This window comes from Poecile atricapillus, chromosome 8, assembly GCF_030490865.1.
Source record: "Poecile atricapillus isolate bPoeAtr1 chromosome 8, bPoeAtr1.hap1, whole genome shotgun sequence".
NCBI lineage: Eukaryota > Metazoa > Chordata > Aves > Passeriformes > Paridae > Poecile > Poecile atricapillus.
The window spans coordinates 6585220-6603628 of NC_081256.1; the positions used below are offsets into that span (position 1 = coordinate 6585220).

Sequence of the window (18409 nt, forward strand, 5' to 3'; positions counted from 1 at the left end):
CGCTGAGCGCGCCGGCCCCGCCCCGCCACCCCCCCAGGGTGACTTCCTCCCGAACAGCCAATCAGCGAGCGCATTGCTTTTTCCCGCCCCCGCGCTGCCAGTCGCAGCCAATGGGCAGCGGCTCCGGGCGGGAGGCGGGGCGGTCTCGATGGTGCCCGCGGCGGAAGCCGGAAGCGGCGGCGGCCATGGCGGGGTCGGTGTGGCTGTGGGTGCGCACGGAGCCGTTCCTGGTGGGAGCGCTCCCGGCCCCGCCGCCCGCTCGCCTCACCCCGCACTACCTTCGCAAGGCGGCCGCCTACGCCCGCGCGCGGGCGGACCAGGGCTGCTTCCCGCGGCTGCGCTGGCCCTGCTGGCGGCACATCGCCTGCGGGAAGCTGCAGCTGAGCCGCGACATCGCCTGGCTCTACTTCGAGCTCTTCCGCGGCCTCCTCGGGCCCGCCCCGCCGCTCCGCCTGCGCTGGGCCGAGGCTGAGGCGGCCTGCGGCAGCGCCGAGGAGCTGGAGCGGGAGCGGAGCAAGGCAAGAGCCCGGAGCCGGCCTCGGGCAGGGCGAGCCCCGACCCCGCCTGAGGGGGAGCCCGGCCCAGCCTGACTCTCTCTGTCTCTCCCGTGCTCCCCAGCTCTCCGTGGACACTCTGCAGTTCCTGCTCTTCCTCTACGTGCAGCAGCTCCACAAGGTTTCCCTGCGGCGATCTCTGCTCGGGGACGAGTGGCCCAGCGCCAGGACCAAGTCTCCCAGCCTGAGTGGGAAATCGGCCGGCGGCAATAAGGTACTCGTGCCTCTGAGATTCCCCATGCAGGAGCTTCTTGTCCGTGGCAAGCTGCCTGGAGGGGGCTTGGAAAGGTGCTAGTTTGCTCCTGGGGGGGGTTTCACCTGTAGTAAAGCATGAGCAAGGGTCTAGCTGCAGAATTCTAAAGTGAAGTTGTTGTGATCTCTATAGTTTATGAAAAGTTGTTTTTTTTTTAATTTTCCATGAGACTTTTCTGGAGTCTGAAGCCGACTGAATATTCCCTAAAAGTCTTGGCAAGTCTTCTTTTAAGAAGCAACAGCCTTTTTTTTTTTGCTTTATTAGCCAAGCAGGAAGCTCTCCTTATGCTCATAGTGCCTTTCCAGTGATCCAGTGTGGAGTTTTAGATCCCAGGAGGTTCCCTGGCATCACATTCTGTTTCTGAGAGGGGAGTTGGTTGTTCAGCTGTAGATCAACCACGTGGAAACGCTGTTTCCTTTTAAAATACTTCTGGGTATTTAGGAAGGAGTGAGTTGGATGTGTCCCATGGGCAGCTCTGTGTGGGTGAATGGATTACAATTTGCAACCCTGTGTAAGGCCATGCAAACCTCTGTAATTCTGGCTCAGACGTGCTGCTGTGAGCAGGATGAGCTGGTGAAATATAGCTTGGGGCAAGCTGGAATCATTGAAAAGAGGAGCTGGGTAACTTGATCCTGAAACATTGAACAGAAGTGGTGAGGACAAGGCATAATCACAGCTGTGTGTTCCTTCAGCAAAACTCAGCTTTATGAAGCTCTGCCAGAATTCCAGTCTCCTGCTTTTTTTGGGCTGGAGAATTTGATATAAGGATTCTTTCAGAGGGTTTGGTTTATTGGTGCACTTGCTGTGGAGGAATGACTGTCATCTTTTTATCCTGGAAGGTGGCACTGAATCCTGGCTGCAGGTCTGGCCCAGCTGCAGGGATTTCCCAGTGGAGCAGCTCCAAGACCTTGAGTGTCAGTTATTGATTTATTTCCTCCCTTCGAATGCCAGCAGCAGTGGCCTGGATTTGTGTAGGATTGTAGAAAAGCCTGGTGCTGCTCTCTTAGAAGGAAATATTTGGTACTTGAGCTGGAATGAAATGTTTTGAGTTTTTGTGGGGAAGTGTCTTTCCAGCTTTGGAAGAGCAGAGCAACAGGAATGAGCACTGTGTCTGACTGGGTTTCCTTCTTCTGGAAGGATTCTAAGCAAGGACTTGTATGATGATGTCCATGGAGCTTCTGAGCCCGGAGAACTCACCCCCTTGTGTGTTTTCCTTCCCCTCCAGAACTGGAACGACCAGGAGCACCTTGCCTTTGTGCAGAGCCACCTCTTGGATATGTTGGAGCTGCTGCTGGAGCCAGAGCAGCTCTCAGCCTCTTCCCACTCCAGCTGCAGCAGCCTGGTGTCCTTTGAAGCCGTGTGTGCCCTCAGCTTCCTGCTCGAGGGCACCGTCAGCAATTCCGGCAGCGTCCGGCCCCTCCACGAGCTGGCCCTCAGGCAGCCCTGCCACGGCCACAATGGATATTCCAAAGTGTCCAGAGCCTTCTCCCTGCCCAAACTGGAGAGCTGGCTGCGCTCCTCCCTCACTGCTAATCCCTTGGGAATGACTGCCTGCCTCAAGGCTGGGAAGAAGCTCGCCTGGGCACAGCAAGGTGGGAAAAACCGCTGGGAAGCTGTTCTTAGGAAGACAGAAATGGGGGCAAAAGAGAAATATATAGAAATACACAGAAATATGGCAGATAGAAATATGGAAAAGTAGAAGCAGAAGTATATGGAAATACACAAATATACAGAAATACAAAAGTGTAGAGAAATCAAAAAACAGAAATGTAGAAAATTAGAAATACAGAAAAATAAATATAGATAAATAGTATAAATAAAATTTAGGGGAAAAAATAGAAGCAGAAATGGGAGCTCAGCTCCTGTTTCTGGTGAGGGGTCTGGCAGTGGGGTAGGACCTGGTCTAGGTTTCCTTGTGTCCAATCCAGCCCCTCTCCTTCAGAGACATGGCAGTGGAGCAAAGGCACTTTCCCCCTTAGGATAAGGAATTCAACTCAGTGTTTTGTTTCCCTGACTGCAGGATCCCAAGAGGAGCAGTGGGTTAGGGAAGATGGGGAAGAACTTAAGGATTGTGTCCTAGAGGGATCATTTCCCTTTCAAAAACACACAATTCCTGCTTAAAACTTGCTCTCAGGATCTTCCTGTTAAGCTGAGTCTTGTGTTCAGGAACAGGCTTGTGGAACTGAAGATTCTTTGCTCAGTGCTGGCTGGAGCTTGTGGGAGGCCTTGGCTACTCCTAAGTAATCTTGAAGTGGTTTTGATCCTTCAGTGTCTGTCAGTTTCTGAAATTTCTGGTGCCTCGTGCTGTTGACCTGCCCAGGGAGCATCAGGGATGGTGTGAATGGTGTGGGAAGTACCATCCTTGAACTTTGGGGCTCATGATTTTCCTGAAGAATTGCTGGACCCAGAACTTTCGTGGGCTTTGTTTTGCAGTGGAAGGAACAACCAGGAGAGCCAGGATTGCCTGCAGCTCCCGGGTGGTGCCGGAGGTGTCCCCCATGGTGATCATGAGCCAGGTGTACAGGCAGACCCTGGCCAAGAGCTCGGACACTCTGGTGGGGGCTCACGTCAGAATCCATCGCTGCAACGAGTCCTTCATTTACCTCCTGTCCCCTCTGCGGTGAGTTTGGGTTCTCCTGGGACACAGCTGCACTCCTGGCTGACCATGAGTGTGTCCTGGGGGCCAGGCCAATGGGATCCTGGGGGGCATTAGGAAGAGCATTCCCAGTAGGCCAGGGAGTGATCCTGCCCCTCTGTGTGAGGCACAGCTGGGGTGCTGTGTTCAGGTCTGGGTTCCTCAGGAGGGACAAGGAGCTCCTGAGAGGGTCCAGTGGATGGTACAGAGATGGTGAAGGGACCAGAGCATCTTCCTGACAAGGCAAGGCTGAGGGAGCTGGGCCTGGTTAGTCTGGAGAAGACCAGACTGAGATGGGATCCCATCAGTCCATGCAGAGATCTCCAGGCGGTGCGAGAGGGTGGTGCCAGGCTTTGCTCAGAGGTGCCAGAGACAGGACAAGGAGCAATGGCCATAAACTAAAACACAAGTTTCACCTCAACATGAGGAAGAACTTGCTTCCATTGAGGGTGGCAGAGCACTGCAACAGCTGCCCAGGGAGGATGTGGAGTCTCCCTCTCTGGAGACATTCCAAACCCACCTGGACGTGTTCCTGTGTCACCTCCTGCAGGTGACCCTGCCTTGGGCTGGATGGAGGTTCCTTCCAGCCCTAATGGTTCTGTATTTCTTTGGCAGATCTGTGACCATCGAGAAGTGCCGGAATAGCACCTTTGTCCTGGGCCCTGTGGAGACGTCAGTCCACGTCCAGAGCTGTGACAACATCAAGGTCATCGTGGTTTGCCATCGCTTGTCCCTTTCATCCACCACTGGCTGTACTTTCCACACTCTCACACCCACACAGCCCCTCATCCTCTCAGGGAACCAGGCAATCAGCTTTGCCCCTTTCCACACCCATTATCCCATGCTGGAAGACCACATGGCTCAGGTGGGCTTGGCCACTCTGCCAAACTATTGGGACAGCCCCATGCTGGTGTGCAGGGACAGCGGTGACGCGAGCGTCTTCCGGCTCCTGCCCCCCTCAGACTTCTACACCTTTGTGATTCCCTTTGAGATGGAAGGAGACACCACAGAGACCCCAGGGGGGCTTCCCCAGGAGTACCAGGAGGTGCTGAGCCAGCGGGAGCAGAAGGTCCAGGTGTGGCAGCGCATGGTGAAGGAGGCAGAGCTGACCAGGTGAGTGCCTCCCAGGAAGGGCAGAGCTTGGCCACATGGACAGAGGGTTGTTTGGTGGGATTCCACAGAAATCCCTGAAGGATGGGTTGGGTTTTGTAAGCCATGTCTTGCAAACCAGTCCTAGAGCATTAGTAATTAGCAATCCTGGGATTCTGCTTGGTAAGGTTTGAAGAGTAATGCTCACAGACACAGCTCAGAGTTGTAGAATCCCAAAATGCTTTGGGTTGGAAGGGACCTTAAAGATCATACTGTTCCACCCCCTGCCGTGGAATGCCTTCCACTATCCCAGGTAGCTCCAAGCTCTGTCCAGCCTGGCCCTGGACAGTTCAGGGATGGGGCAGCCACAGCTTCTCTGGGCAACCTGTGCCAGGGTCTCACCTCCCTCACAGGGAAGAATTCCTTCCCAAAGTCCCATCTATCCCTGCCCTCTGGCAGTGGGAAGCCATTCCCCTATGTCCTGTCATTCCAGTCCTTTGTCCCAAGTCTCTCCAGCTCTCCTGGAGCTCCTTTAGGCCCTGGAAGGGGCTCTCAGGTCTCCCTGGAGCCTTCTCCTCTCCAGGTGAACACCCCCAGCACTCCCAGCCTGGCTCCAGAGCAGAGAGGCTCCAGCCCCTGGAACACCTCTGTGGCATCCTCTGGATTCCAGCAGTGGCACATCCTTGGTATCCCAGAGCTGAAGGCAGCTCTGCAGGTGGGGCCTCACCAAGTGGAGTGAAGTGGGACAGTGCCCTCCCTCACCCATGCTGCTCCTAAGGAGGTGCTTTCTCAAGGCTGCATTTTCCCAGCTTGTGAGACTCCAGGAAAAGCATTCCTGGATATTGCTGAGGTGAGGGATCCACCCTGGCAGTGGATTGGGCCAGGGCTGGGTGTGCAGCCTGAGCTGCCTGGGGTCCCTCTTAGCCCAACCTTCACCTTGGGATTGAAGCTGTAAATGACTGTCCCAGCCCTTGTTGAGGTGAGCTGGGAATGTGCACGTGGATCATTGCAGCAGATGACATTGTGGGCAGTAGCTTTTAAATTCCCCTGGAGCACAGAATGGGGATAAAACCCCATTTCAAAAATCTGTTGTTCTCCCAGGGCTGCTGCTTCCCACCACAGTTTTGGCAAGGGGTTTGACCTGTCAGAACCTTCCTGTGAAAGAAGTGGAGGAAATAGGGATGATGTGCTTAGATTTGCCATCGTCTGCTGCAGTCGCAGGAGGCAAGAGCTCGCTGCTTATTCCATAAAAAGGGGGGGGAATTGGAAAGTTTAGAAGCTTGTTGAAAAGAAACTGGGCAGCTGACAGTGTAAAATGTCTGTTGTCTCCTGCAGGCAGGGAAGCAAGAAGGGAGACAAGTAGGAAGCTTACAGCAAACAGGATATCAGGCTTGTAGAAAGAAAAAAGCTGCTGTGCTCAAGCGGGGAGGTGAAAGAGAGTGTTAGAAATAAGAAGACATCTTTCAAGAAGTTGAAGTTGTCTGATTGAGGAAAGTGGGGCAAAAAAAGAATGTAAATCCTGCCAGGCTGAAAGTAAAACCCCCGTAAGACAGGACCAAGAAGACAGCTTGAGGAACAACTTGCAAAAGCATAAAATCCTGTTTATTCATTTTTCTAGCGTATCAGACACAAAGTCTTTCAGGGTCAGTAGCAGATCAAGGTAGAGAAAAAGCTCTTGAAGAAGATAAATCCACAAGGGAAAAAAGAAGTGTCTGTCTTTGTGTTCACTGGGGAGGAATTTGGGTTAGTTTGTGTCCCAGAACCCTGCTTTTTGGGGAATGGCTCAAATGGAAGAGAACATACAGACAGCCTTAACTTGAAAAAAGGATGTGGATACATGGAGCTTGTCTGAGGCTGAGTAGAATGGCCTGAATTGGAAGGGACCTTAAAAATCCAACCAGATTCTACCCCCTGCCATGGGCAGGGACACCTTCCACTACCCCAGGTTGCTCCAAGCCCTGTCCAACCTGGCCTTGGGCACTTCCAGGGATCCAGGGGCAGCCACTGCTTCTCTGGGCACCCTGTGCTGGGGCCTCCCTTCCATCACAGGGAAGAATTCTTTTCCAGTATCATATCTGACCCTGCCCTCTGTCAGTAGAAAGCCATTCCCCCTTGTGCTGTCACTTCAGGCTCTTGGAAAGGGTTTCTCTCCATGTTGTAGCTCCTTCAGGCACTGGAAGGCCACAGTGATTTCACCCCGAAGCTTCTCTCCTCCAGGCTGAACAATTCCAAATCTCCCAGCATTTCCTTAGAGGAGGGATGCTCCATCTCTCTGATCACCTTCATGGTCTTCTCTGGAGCCAGTTTCCTGCTTTTCCCAGTACAGGATGGGGTCAACACATCACATTAGGAATGGGTTCAAAGCAAACCCACATAAAATCTCCAGAATACTGAAAAATGTTCATTTTTCATTGGTGTTCAGAAATGAATTGTGGTAACTCCTTGAAAAAGTCTATCAGGAGCTACTCCACACCTGTGCCACCTTTGGCTTAAGAAATTCCAGATGTGAGCTGATCCCAGAGGACTGGGATGCTGTTCTGGAGATGCTTTTGGGCATCTGACCAGTGCCAGTTAGCCTGAGCTGAGTGGCCCACCCTGTTACTGCTGGGCTTACCAAAAACACCCCAAAAGTTCATAATAAGCAGCAGGAATGATGTGAGGTGTGTTTATAGGTGCATTTTTTCCCTGATCTCCATCCTCTCTGGTGCTGTCAGAACAGAATTTTGTGTCCTTAGTGCTTAATCACTGGTTGCTAATTTTAATTTTCTCCATTTTCAGACAGTTTTTCAGCCTGAAGGGAAAGTGGAGGCAGCCCTGAAGCAGGGTGGTTGTGATGGTGGGATGGGGAATTTTGTATGACTTCTCTAGCTCCACCAGGTTCTGCTTTTGGGGTTCATTATCATCACATTCACTAGGTAAAAACCTTTTCTGGTTGTCTCCACATGGTTCAGGAACCAAGCCTGGCTCTTCCTGATACATCTGGAGGCTTGTTTGGATAGTAAAGACATGGTAGAAGTATAATACTGTAAATAAATGTGATTTTTCCATATTTCCCTGCTGATGTTTCTGTTTCAGGGATCAAAGGAAGCAGTTCCAGACATTGGTAGAAAACAAATTCTATGAGTGGCTGGTTGAGACGGGGAACCGGCAGCAGCTGGACAGCCTGGTCCCTCCTGCAGTCAGCTCCAAGCAGGCAGCAGGATAACATTCCTGGGCAGGACAACATTCCTGGGCAGCAGAAGGAAAGGGAGGTGGGTAAATGGCTTCCTTCTCTTGCTTCTTCTCTCCCCCCCAGGAATTGTCCCATATTTGTGTGCACAGCTAAGGCAGATGTAGGAAAAGCAGGGGTCCCTTGAGTGACTTCTCTCAAGAGTCTGGCACTTGGCTTTAGTTCTTACTTTCCTGTCAAACCCCATTTTCAGCTGAAATCTGTGTCCTCAGCACTGCCTTGTTGTCAAGTTTGATTTGTTGGAGGCATTTGTAAGGCAGATGGGCATATTGCACATAGTGTGATAAAAAACTGATTGGAAGAGCTGCTCTTTCAAAGAAACTCTGTGTATTGATATCTGCCCATCTCACTTCTTGCTAAAGAGAGTTGAGTGATACTTTGGGTCGTTCTTTTGATGAGAGTTTGGGTAATTCTTACACTGAGACTTTGGATAATTCTCACTTAATCTTCCCAAGCAGAAGTGGTTTAGGAGCAGGAGACCTGCCCTTATTGTGCTCTTCTGCCATGGCATGTTTCAAACCATTTCATTAGAAAATGGTTTTATTTTTGACTTAGCATTTGAATTCCTTTTTCTTTGCTGGTGTTAGAAGTAAAATTGTCTCTTTTTATTTTGTTCCAGAGCTCTGGGAACAGTTACTGGTCCACCCAGCCCATTACTCATTAAGACTTTGTGGCCTTTCCACCTGCACCCACTGGATCCAACACCCAGCCCTGGTGTGGATTGGACTGCCTGGCTGCTGTAGGGTTCCTGAGCACTGCTGCCTTCTCAGGAATGTGCTGTAGCCATCCTGTTGGTGACTGAGAGGTGCCTGGCACTGGGGGAAGATGAAGTGTGCCTTGTTTCAGGGCTGTCCCTGCAGTTAGTGTCCATGGTGAGCAGGTGTCCAGCACACCAGGTTTCCTGGGACAAAGCTGGATGCAGGCCCTGGGTATCACCTGCATCCTTATGGTACGAACCAGCTGTGTTGTTTTTATAAATGTGAAAAAGAAATGTTTAAATTTTTTATGAACTAAATCCAACAGGTTTTTTGTTTGTTTTTTTTTATATGAAGATGGCACTTTTGTGAAGGTGAATTTTTGTATATGGTTGCATTGTTTTGACAAATGTCAATAAACCAATGTTGTTGGGTTACCTGGCACATGTCCTAGGGAAGGAGTTTTACCTGTACAGTTGGTCTTAGAGGGACACAGCATCTTTTATCTTAATGAAATGTGAGAAAGAGAGAGAAACTGCTAATTTATGAGGAAAGTGGGGCAAAAAAAGAATGTAAGTCCTGCCAGGCTGAAAGTAAAACTCCTGTAAAATTCAGCCATGGAGCTGAAAGGTTTTGAAGTCTGCCCTGGCACATGGTTTTGGTACAAGCCCTGTTCCTATCTCATAATTTTCATAAAGATTATCAGCTTGAATAAGCACCATTCTTCTGTGCTGGTGGGATGTGTTTTGGGAAGATGTGCTCGTAGCTGAGCACTTAAATAAGCTTGGAAAATAGGCAAAGGCATTGCATGGATGAGTGGAGGCAGCAGCTGGTGGTGCCTTGGGAAGAGCTATCCAAGCTGAGAGTGAGGGGAAGTCACAGTACTCTGGAGTGCACAGCCTCAGAATTCCTCTGAAAGTCTCTCTTGGCTCCTGGGCCGGCAGGTGAGGTGAGTTTATTATATTTATTTATGTGAGATGAATTTATTGTATTTAACCAACCTTTAAAGGAGGGATGTGTGAAGTGCCCACAGCTTTGAGCTGTGAATTTGCTGGTAAAACCCAGCTCGTGCTTGAACGCTGATCTTCAGGAATTAAAAACTAAATCAATCCAAGTGGCCTCACTGAGAGCAACAGCTCTGGGTGATTCAAGGCTCCTAAAATGGGAAGAGGAGCAGCTGCTGAATGTGTGTGCCCTGGGCTGTCCCATCTGCCTGCATTTACAGAGCTGCTGTTGCGAGAGTGCTTGTCCTGACAGATTTGAAAGAGGTGCTGCGTGTTTCGGGCGCTGCTGTGCCAAATTCATGTCCCTTTGTCTCCCTAAGCCTTTGGGCTGGGGCACTGAATAACTGCAGAGGTGGTTTTTCATAATGCCCTGGCGGGGGCAGGGGGGGTGGCTGTGGAAGCCTGTGATCCTCGGCCTCCCCCATCTGAGGGCTGGAGTGTGGCCGAAGGGAAAACTCCTCTGCTTCAACCTCAGGTGCTGGGCTGAGAGTTGGGAGTTGAATTTGTGGCACTTGCAGAGACAACCAGAAATCTGGGCATCGTTTTGATGTGTGAAATAACTCAGTTTGTGGGGAGGTGGCCACACATCCTTCTTTCCTTCTATGTCAAGAGGTGTTTGGAGCATTGTGGCTCCAGCTGAGGGTGTCTCAGGAAAATCTGCAGCCTCTGCTGCACAGATGTTTCCATTGAGAGCTTTCAGTGCAGAGCTGGTCTTTGCAAGCCGCTGGTGTCTGCTCTGAGCCCTTGTTTATCGTTCATTAATTGCACCCTTCACTTGACTGGAACACACCCTGATGAATATCACGTGCCCTCCTTACAAATGGGGTGGGTCTCTAAGAGATAACGAGGATTCCTTCTTGTTTAACAAGTTTGGAAGGGAGGGAGCAACCGCATTACCACCTGTCCTCCTGGACTTGGCAGAGGGCTGCGTGTTTTGAGTGCATTTGGCAGAGTTTTGGTGTCCTGACTCAGCAAATGGTAACAAAGGGGGGATGGCGAAGCCTTCCTTTATTCCATAATCCTGTTTGCTTTTCTGGAAATCGGCTATAGCCTCAGAATCACTGACTCAATTTTTGGATCCTATTCTCATGACAAAGCGGCTGTCTGGTTTAAAACAAGCCCGTTATAAAAAGGGCACCTCGGATCCTGGCTGTTTGTAACAGCTGCTGACGTTCCTCCGGCACAGGGGAGCTTGGCTGGAACGGAAAATGTCCAGAGCTGGAACCAAGGTAAGATTTTTTGCAGTGTATTCATGATTTTGGCTAAAAGCACAGAATTTTGTGGGGATGAATTGTGGAGAAACTTTGTTTTCTTTGTTCTGCTGACAGCTTCCCCCTCTGTCAGCGTGTGGGCAGGGGGAGATGCTTGAAATCCCTCCTCACGTGGAGGGAAGCTGGAGCTGAGCCCTCCCAAGTATTTTCCCAGATTTTGGCTGGTTTCTCTAGGTGTGGCTTTGCCAGAGGATGGAGTCAAGCGCAGTGACTGGTGAGGAGGCATTTTGAAATGGTTCTAAATCAGCAGGATCTGATGCCTTGTAAATTGGGGGTGGAGGGGGCTGTGCCAGCTGGGAATCACTGCGCTTGCAGAGTGGACTCTCATGGAAAGCTCCCTCGGAGCCTTGGGAGAGCCTGACTCCCAGCAGCAGCAGAGCTGCCACATCCCTTTTCCATGGTGGAGCAGAGGGTGTGCTGTGACAGAAGGACTCCTGGATGATGGCCATGGCACTGAAGGGAATATTATTCCCTAAGGGATGCACACCAGCCTTGGGATTCGGTGCAATCAGCAGGGATGAACTGAAATTGGAGAAGGAGGTAGGTTGGGAAGCTGAGCTTCAGCTGGAGTGACATTTGGGTGAGGAATCCAGCTCCTCAGGCTTGGGTTTAACAGAGCTGAGCTGGCTGCTCCCACAGAACTTGTCTGGGACTGGGCAGGGAGAAACAGCTGGGAAATGAAACGAGGGTGAGGGCTTGGGCCGGTGTCCCCTATGGAATGTCAAACACTGTTAGGAGGCTGCAGGAAGAGCTTCATCTGAGTTTCGATTTGGGCTGGATTCCTTTTAGCCTGTGGGGGGCTGAGACCCACGGGGCTTTGGGAGCACAGTGGGTTTGGAGGCACTGGGCAATGCCATGGAATGTCTCGGCTTTTCCGTGTCCTTCAGCTCTGTGGCTCTCAGGGGTTGGGCTGGTGGTCTGGGAAGCCGAGGAGAGTGTGCTGGTGGCTCCCAGATCCTGAGGTGCAAACTTGCTGTACCTGAGTCTAAAAAAGGTGCTGGGGAATTGCAGCTGCTCCATCCTTGAGTCTCCTGTCAGCTTGGAAAGCCTTGAGCACATTCTGCCTTTTCCCTGTTGAAAGCCGTGTCCCCTTGGCGTGTACCATGGGGAATTAATGGAATAGGGGCAGCAAGATGGCCAGGAAGAGTTATCTCCTATTTCTCTATGTTGTGCCCTTGTTTAGCACATTCCAGGAAAGGGCAAAGTAGGGAATTAAACACCATTTCTCACAACCCTGGTGAGTCATCTGCTCTGGAAAAGGATCAGTGCTGACAAAGGAAACACTACTGGATATATTTTATGAGTTTTCTTCTAGCTAAGCTTCTGTTGAAAAGAAATATGTAATAACTCAGGTGATGTGACCAAAGTGAGAGTTTTACATTCCTGCAAGGAAGATCTGCTCTGGCAAACCTGGTATGTGTCTGGTAACCCCAGAAAAGGCAAGGTTTGGGCAGGGAGAGGTTAGCAGGGGAGTGCTGGGAGCAGAGCTCCTGGAGTGTTTGGCTGAAGGAAGGCAGTTTCCCTTCGAGTGAGAGGGGACAGAAACAGAGCTGGAAATCTGGAATCTGTAATTATTCTATGGGTGAAAACATCAACCAGCTCTGTTGGTGGCTGGATCCATGCAGGAAAGCTGGGAAACGAAGGTCTGAAATGAGCTGAGGGTGTGTCAGAAGGGCTGTGCCAGAGAATGGGTGGGCAGGATCCCTTAAATTCTGAGATTAAATCAAGGTGCAGCACTTTGGTTGGACACACTTCTGTAGGAACAGCCATATCCTTAAAATGCCTTTGGATTTCTTTGGCTTTGTGGCTTTATAAGTACAGGGAAAACGCCCCCCTGGAAATATCAGGAAGCTTTGCCAGGCTCCAGTTTGGTTGTGCTAGGCTGGGTGGGGAAGGAACATCACTGAATCCCAGGATGTTGTGGGTTGGAAGGGACCTTAAAGCCCATCCAGTTCCACCCCCTTCCATGGGCAGGGACACCTTCCACTATCTCAGGTTGCTCCAAGACCCATCCAACCTGGCCTGGAACTCGTCCAGGTTCCCTCTGCCCAGAAAGCAGAGCCACATTGGGCAGAGCTCGTCATCAGCTATGTTGGACACTCACCACAGGGACAGGAGTGGGACAGGATCAGAGCTTGGAGACGTGTGTTGGAGAGAGGGATCAGCCATCCCAGTAGAGGATAATGCTGAACCAGGAGTAAATGAATCTCTGCAGAGGGTTTTCCAGGGATGCTGTGGCTTCCTTGGACCGCTGGCTTCAAGAAGAGGGTGACTGCCAATCCCAGTGAACAGAGCTTTTGGTGCTGCCTTTGGGTCAGGCTGGCAGCTTTTTTGGGTGATACCTTTAGGGACAGTGGTCAACAAGCAGGATCTGGAAAAGGCAGCAGGTTGTGGCTGGGAAGACCTGGCCAGCGTGATTAACTGCCCAAGGGTGGGAAAACAGGAGCTGGACATTTCAGTGCTCTCCTTTCACAGCCTTTATTCACTGCTGGAAAGGTCAGAGTGATTCCCAGCTCTCCATTGAAGGTGGGAAGAACTTGCTCAGGATGTTAAGGGACGGGTTGTTTTGTGTGTACCAACTGCTTTGTGATGGCAGATCAGTCCTTGAAATTAATATTATCCTAATAAATGTCCAGTAACAGGCCACAAAATCAAAAGCATGACTCCTCTAGCATGATCAGTCTGACTCCCCAGATCCCTTGGTCAGGCTGGTAGGACCTGCTGACCAACCAGCTCCAGGAGCACTCCAGCTAATTTAATTTTTAGCACAAAACAAATGATTAAAAATAAAAAGTGAGCAAGTTGTCCTGGATTTGGGTTGAAACCCTGACAATGAATGATTTTTTAAGAGAAGAAGGTTACATTGATTGCAGTAGCCAAAGCACTGTAGATGAAGTACAGCAGGTGTGGGTGTATCTTAATACTCCAACCACAGAAAAAAAAAACATGGAAAAAATGGATTGTGGAACAGTGCATGTTGGGTGTGGCCAGAAGGATTCTCTCTAGACCATCTGGTGCCACAAATGAGCAAAAGATAGGCGTGATGGTTTGGGAATCCTCTTGAAGAAGAGCAACATTTGATGAGTAATTGTCACTTGGGAGGATCTAAAAATGGAGCTGGAGAAAGGACTGGCCTGGTCTAGGGATTGGCAATATTTCCATGAAGGGATTTTTGAGGAAAACTGGATCTTCTCTCCAGGGTTGGCTGGGTAGGTAATGCCTCAAGTAGGAGGAGTGGGATTGGCTCATCAGGTCCCAAGATCGTTTCAAGCCAGGTTGTGATCAAGGATAAAGTGCTCCACGATAAAGTGCTTTGGGGTCAGCAGCATGGCTCTAGAGCAGCTCTAGGGAAAGAAATGTAGGGATGGACTGTGAATTTGTCAGAGGTTTTGTGGACTTGCAGCAACCAAGGAAGAACAAGCTAACTGCAAATACAATCCTTGGATGTCCATAAAACTGCTACCCACCATGCACATGGAATGCTCCCTTAGTTTCTTCTAGCATGGGCAAAGCTTGTGTGATGTCCAGCTTTGAGCAGTGGGTTTTGAGAAAGGAAGTTTTGCATTGTTCAAGTGGGAGCAAGGATGGGCTGGAAGACATGACCATGGAGGAGAGAGACTTCTCCACTCCCTTATCAGTAAAGATCTCCCTGCAAATGCTTGGTGAGCCAATAAAAAGGAAATCATGGGATCATTAAGGCTGGAAAAGCCCTCTAAAGTCATCAAGTCCAACTGCTAACCCAGGGCTGCCAGACCCACCCATGTCCCCAGAAACCTGCTTTGTACATTCCATTGACTTCTCACAGCTCTCCAGCCATAATTTATAACTCCTGAAGAGAAGGTGGGAGGGAATTGTTTTGATAGTGTTTTGTTGGAAAAAGGACAGGGACTTCTCTGTGGGAGTGTTGGGTTGGACTGGGACAGAACAAAGGTTTGGGAAGGGCAGAACACTGGTGGCAGCTGGAGGCATTGGGGCCAGAGAGGTGAATTAGTCTGACCGACTGCAGCTGATCCCGTTGCATTGCTGGGCTCGATGATTTCTGGTATCTCGAGCACTCTGCTTACAGACATTTCCTGCCGTGATGTGGCTGGAATATGGAGATGTGCTGGATGAGGCACCTCCCCACTCTCCCTGCTCTGCTCATTTCAGGTCACCTTCTATGAAGACAAGAACTTCCTCGGCCGTTACTACGAGTGTGACAGCGACTGCCCCGATTTCCACACCTACCTGAGCCGCTGCAACTCCATCCGTGTGGATGGAGGCACCTGGGTGGCCTACGAGAGGCCCAACTATGCTGGGAACATGTACGTGCTGACCCATGGGGAGTATCCCGACTACCACCACTGGATGGGCCTCAACGACCGCCTGGGCTCCTGCAAGTACATCCAGATCGTAGGTGTCACCCCTTCCCAGGGGATACTGTCATTTCCACCCGTCCTGGGAAGGGTTTCACATCAGGAAACATGGTGCCCATCTTCCTGGGGAACCACACAGGGGGTGGCTGCAGGGGATTTGCTCCCACGGTTCCCCTCTGGGAGTAGCAAGGTGTTTGGTGGGGGGAGAAGGTGAATCTCTCCCACTCTGGATTGCAGTGGGAAAAGGCAGATCCCTTTGAGTGTGGGTGAGTTTCCACAGGAACAGCAGTGTAGTTTCATCAGCATGTTCCTTTAGGGCTTTCAGTGTCCAGGCAGGTTGCTCCAATGTTTGCCTCTCGCCTTTTCCGTGGTGTGTAACCAACTGATCCAACAGGCTCAAGGCCTATGACAGTGGAATGTAGATTTTGCAGGAACATTTGGAATGAAGGGCGGTTTCTTCTCTAGCAAGCCAGAACTCTCTTCTGATCCAGGAAACTGAATCTGTGTCACCAAACCCCTCTGGGCATGGGGAGACCAAGCCCAGCAGCAGCCCTGGAGTGCCCAGAAATGGGAGGGATGCCTGGAGCCCTCCTGGGTCATGCTTGGAGCAACCTGGTGCCTCCTGGTATTAGGAGAGCACAGCAGGTGTGCTCATCCCCTCCTAGCTGATGATGGGGAGAAAGGAAAGAAGGAATGATCCTTTTGGGAAGCCTATGGGGTGGAGGAGCATCCTTTAAAACTGGGAGCATCCTTTAAAACTGGGATTGTGGGTGAAGTGTGGATTGGTGCTGCTGAGGTTTTGCCAGTAGTGGGGCAGACACTGGTGATCTGTGGGTTGCTGACTTGGAGCACGGCCATGAATTCCCACCGCATGGAGCAGATCTCACAACTGAGAACGGGTTTTGCTTCTCTGCCTGGGAGTCTAACGCCCCTCTGAGCCTGTTCTGGCTTTGAGCTGGATCTAAATCCCTTTTCATGGGGCGGGGAGAATTTCCAGCCCATTCAGAGCACTGATCTGGTTTATGACACGGAGCTAAAACACGTGCGAGATGCAAGAGCAGCACAGCTTCCTCCACCAGGGTGAAATGTGGGAGCCTTATCCTGAATATCCACCTGGTACCTGGCTTTCCCTCCTGCCCTGGGGAGACCTCGAGACCCCGCAGAGCTCGGCTGGGGCTGGCAAGGAGGGAGTGGGCTGAGGAGGTGGGGGAAGAGGTGCCCGAGCAGCTGCAAGATTAGACGCTGCCGCGGTGCCTTCGGGCAAGGAACACTTCCAGTCCCGGTGGGAACCAGCACTGCCTCCACAGCAACACGGCCCTGTTGGGGTCAGCAGCTCATTAAACTCCTCTCTGCCTGGAGGAGAGGGGACTGGAGGGGGTCTGGCTCTCTGATGCTCACGTGGAGCACTGAGAGGGGTTCAAGGCCACCCGGGATAGCGAGACCAGCACTGTTGACTCAGCCTTATCCCTGGAGCTGCTCTGCATGTGATGCTCTGTTAAAATTCACCCCATCTGCTTCTCCCTGTGCTTTTGGAGGCTGATGTGAGATTTCAGCCCTGTTCTGGTGTGCTGGGGGTGGTTGGTACCTGATTTTGAGTCATGCCCCCATGTCAGAGCTGGAACATGTCAGTGTCCCATCCGATGCTCCTCTTGCCAATGAAGTCACCCAGAGAAGCTGTGTCTGCCCCATCCCTGGAAGTGTCCAAGGCCAGCTTGGATGGGGCTTGGAGGAACCTGGGATAGTGGGAGGTGTGCCCACCCACAGCAGGGAGGTACAACTGCGTGATCTTTAAATCCCTTCCCAAACCATTGCATGACTCTATGATTTTCTCTCCCTTTTTAATTTTTCCTAGCCGAGCGGAGGCCGAGCCCACATCCAGGTGTTCGAGAAGGGAGATTTTGGCGGGCAGATGTTCGAAGCCACCGAAGACTGCCCCTCCATCATGGAGGAGTGGCACATGCGTGAGGTGCACGCCTGCAGGGTGCTGGAGGGCGTCTGGGTGTTCTACGAGCATCCCAACTACCGGGGCCGGCAGTACGTGCTGCCCAAGGGGGAGTACCGCAAGCCCGTGGAGTGGGGAGCGGCCAGCCCCGCCGTCCAGTCCTTCCGCAGCATCTCTGAGTGAGCCAGCCCCGAGAGCGGGCTGCACACCCCCCCAATAAAGCAACTGAGTCGCTCAGCTCCGCCTGGTCTTGCTTATTCCCGGGATTTGTGTGTGATGTGTCCTGTCTCGGGGGAGCTGGGGTGGAGCGGAGCCTTCTCTGAGCGGAACACCCCCCTGCCAGCCCCGACCGCCTCATTGTCACCCCCTTCCGCACCCCCTGCCCTCTGTCTCACTGCTCCTTTAGGAAAAAGCCATCCTCATTCTGGCAGCCCAGTGTGCCATGTACAGAATGTCCCCTCTCGGTGGGAGCCAAGGGATTCTGCTGCTTAAACGGGCTGGGAAGCAGGAGAGCAGGCTGGATGTGGGATAGAGGCAGTGAGTGCCTCTGGGAGCCACCCTGGCATTGGGAGGTGGCTGCTGGGTGATCCCGAGGGGAAGGAAGAGCTCCCTGGGCACCTGAGATGTGCAGGGAGCAGAGGGGGCTCCCAGTTAGCCCAGTTTGCCACCAGGAAGGTCCCATTTTGTCCGGTGCTGGCAGAGGAGAGGGAGGTGCCAGGCACAGCCTCTGTCCTCATCAGGAATACCTGATGGCTGGGCACCCTGGCAGCCCTGGGGCCCTGCAGCCCGTTTGTACATGGAACTGAGGGGCTTTGGGGCAATGACGCTGGAGGTGGGAGCAGAGCCCTCCCAGCCGTGTTCTGCTGTCTCCTCCCGTTGATATATGAGGTTATTACGGAGCAGGGAGCCCAGGATGAGTGATGCTCATCAAGCCACGGGGCTGCCACCTCCCAGGAAAGCTGCTGCCATGGGGAATGGGAAGGAGCTGCCAAGAGGGGCAGCTCTGGCCCCCTGGACTTCCCCTAGCACAAAGACGAGCTGAAGAGTCGCTTTCCCCTTCTTCCTCTTCCTCCTCTCCCTGCTGTCACCCCTCTCCCTTAGCCCCCTCCCTATTCCAGACTTTCCCTGCAAAGGGTGATGCATCTTCACCCACTTCCATCCCTCCTCCCCTCCTCTCCATCACGGATCAGCAGGATGCAGACGATCCAGAACCACAGTTAGGTTTCACTGTATTCTTCCCCATAATATTTCTCCAGGACCAACCAGCCCTCAGCTCCAACTCCCCTTTCCCCCCTCTGGCTCCTGATAAAGCTCTCCAAGGGCAGCAGCTTGAGCACAGCCTGGCTCCTGCATTTTCTTTGACAATGAGCCTGTTGCTGTTC

The 18409-nt window shown here is 51.9% G+C and overlaps 2 protein-coding genes across 5 annotated transcripts; both read left to right on the forward strand.

Moving 5' to 3' along the window:
* Nucleotides 1-161: 161 nt before the first annotated feature.
* On the forward strand, nucleotides 162-8897 carry TBCCD1 (TBCC domain containing 1). 2 transcript variants are annotated; one of them, XM_058843561.1, is made up of 7 exons: nucleotides 162-518; nucleotides 619-768; nucleotides 2033-2399; nucleotides 3241-3427; nucleotides 4058-4555; nucleotides 7607-7782; nucleotides 8380-8897. In XM_058843561.1, exons 1-6 carry the CDS (start codon nucleotides 186-188, stop codon nucleotides 7734-7736), a joined length of 1665 nt encoding a protein of 554 aa, XP_058699544.1. In that variant the 5' UTR covers nucleotides 162-185; the 3' UTR covers nucleotides 7737-7782; nucleotides 8380-8897. The 2 variants fall into 2 exon arrangements, with proteins under 2 accessions (XP_058699544.1, XP_058699545.1); XM_058843562.1 differs by lacking the exons at nucleotides 7607-7782; nucleotides 8380-8897 and adding an exon at nucleotides 7310-7539.
* Nucleotides 8579-17257, forward strand: CRYGS (crystallin gamma S). Of its 3 annotated transcripts, none has more exons than XM_058843566.1 (3): nucleotides 8579-8709; nucleotides 14880-15122; nucleotides 16938-17257. In XM_058843566.1, the coding sequence occupies exons 1-3, from the start codon at nucleotides 8677-8679 to the stop codon at nucleotides 17208-17210; spliced, it is 549 nt and encodes a 182-aa protein (XP_058699549.1). In that variant the 5' UTR covers nucleotides 8579-8676; the 3' UTR covers nucleotides 17211-17257. The 3 variants fall into 3 exon arrangements, with proteins under 3 accessions (XP_058699549.1, XP_058699550.1, XP_058699548.1); XM_058843567.1 differs by lacking the exon at nucleotides 8579-8709 and adding an exon at nucleotides 10562-10688; XM_058843565.1 differs by lacking the exon at nucleotides 8579-8709 and adding an exon at nucleotides 11030-11270.
* The last annotated feature ends 1152 nt before the right edge of the window (nucleotides 17258-18409 follow it).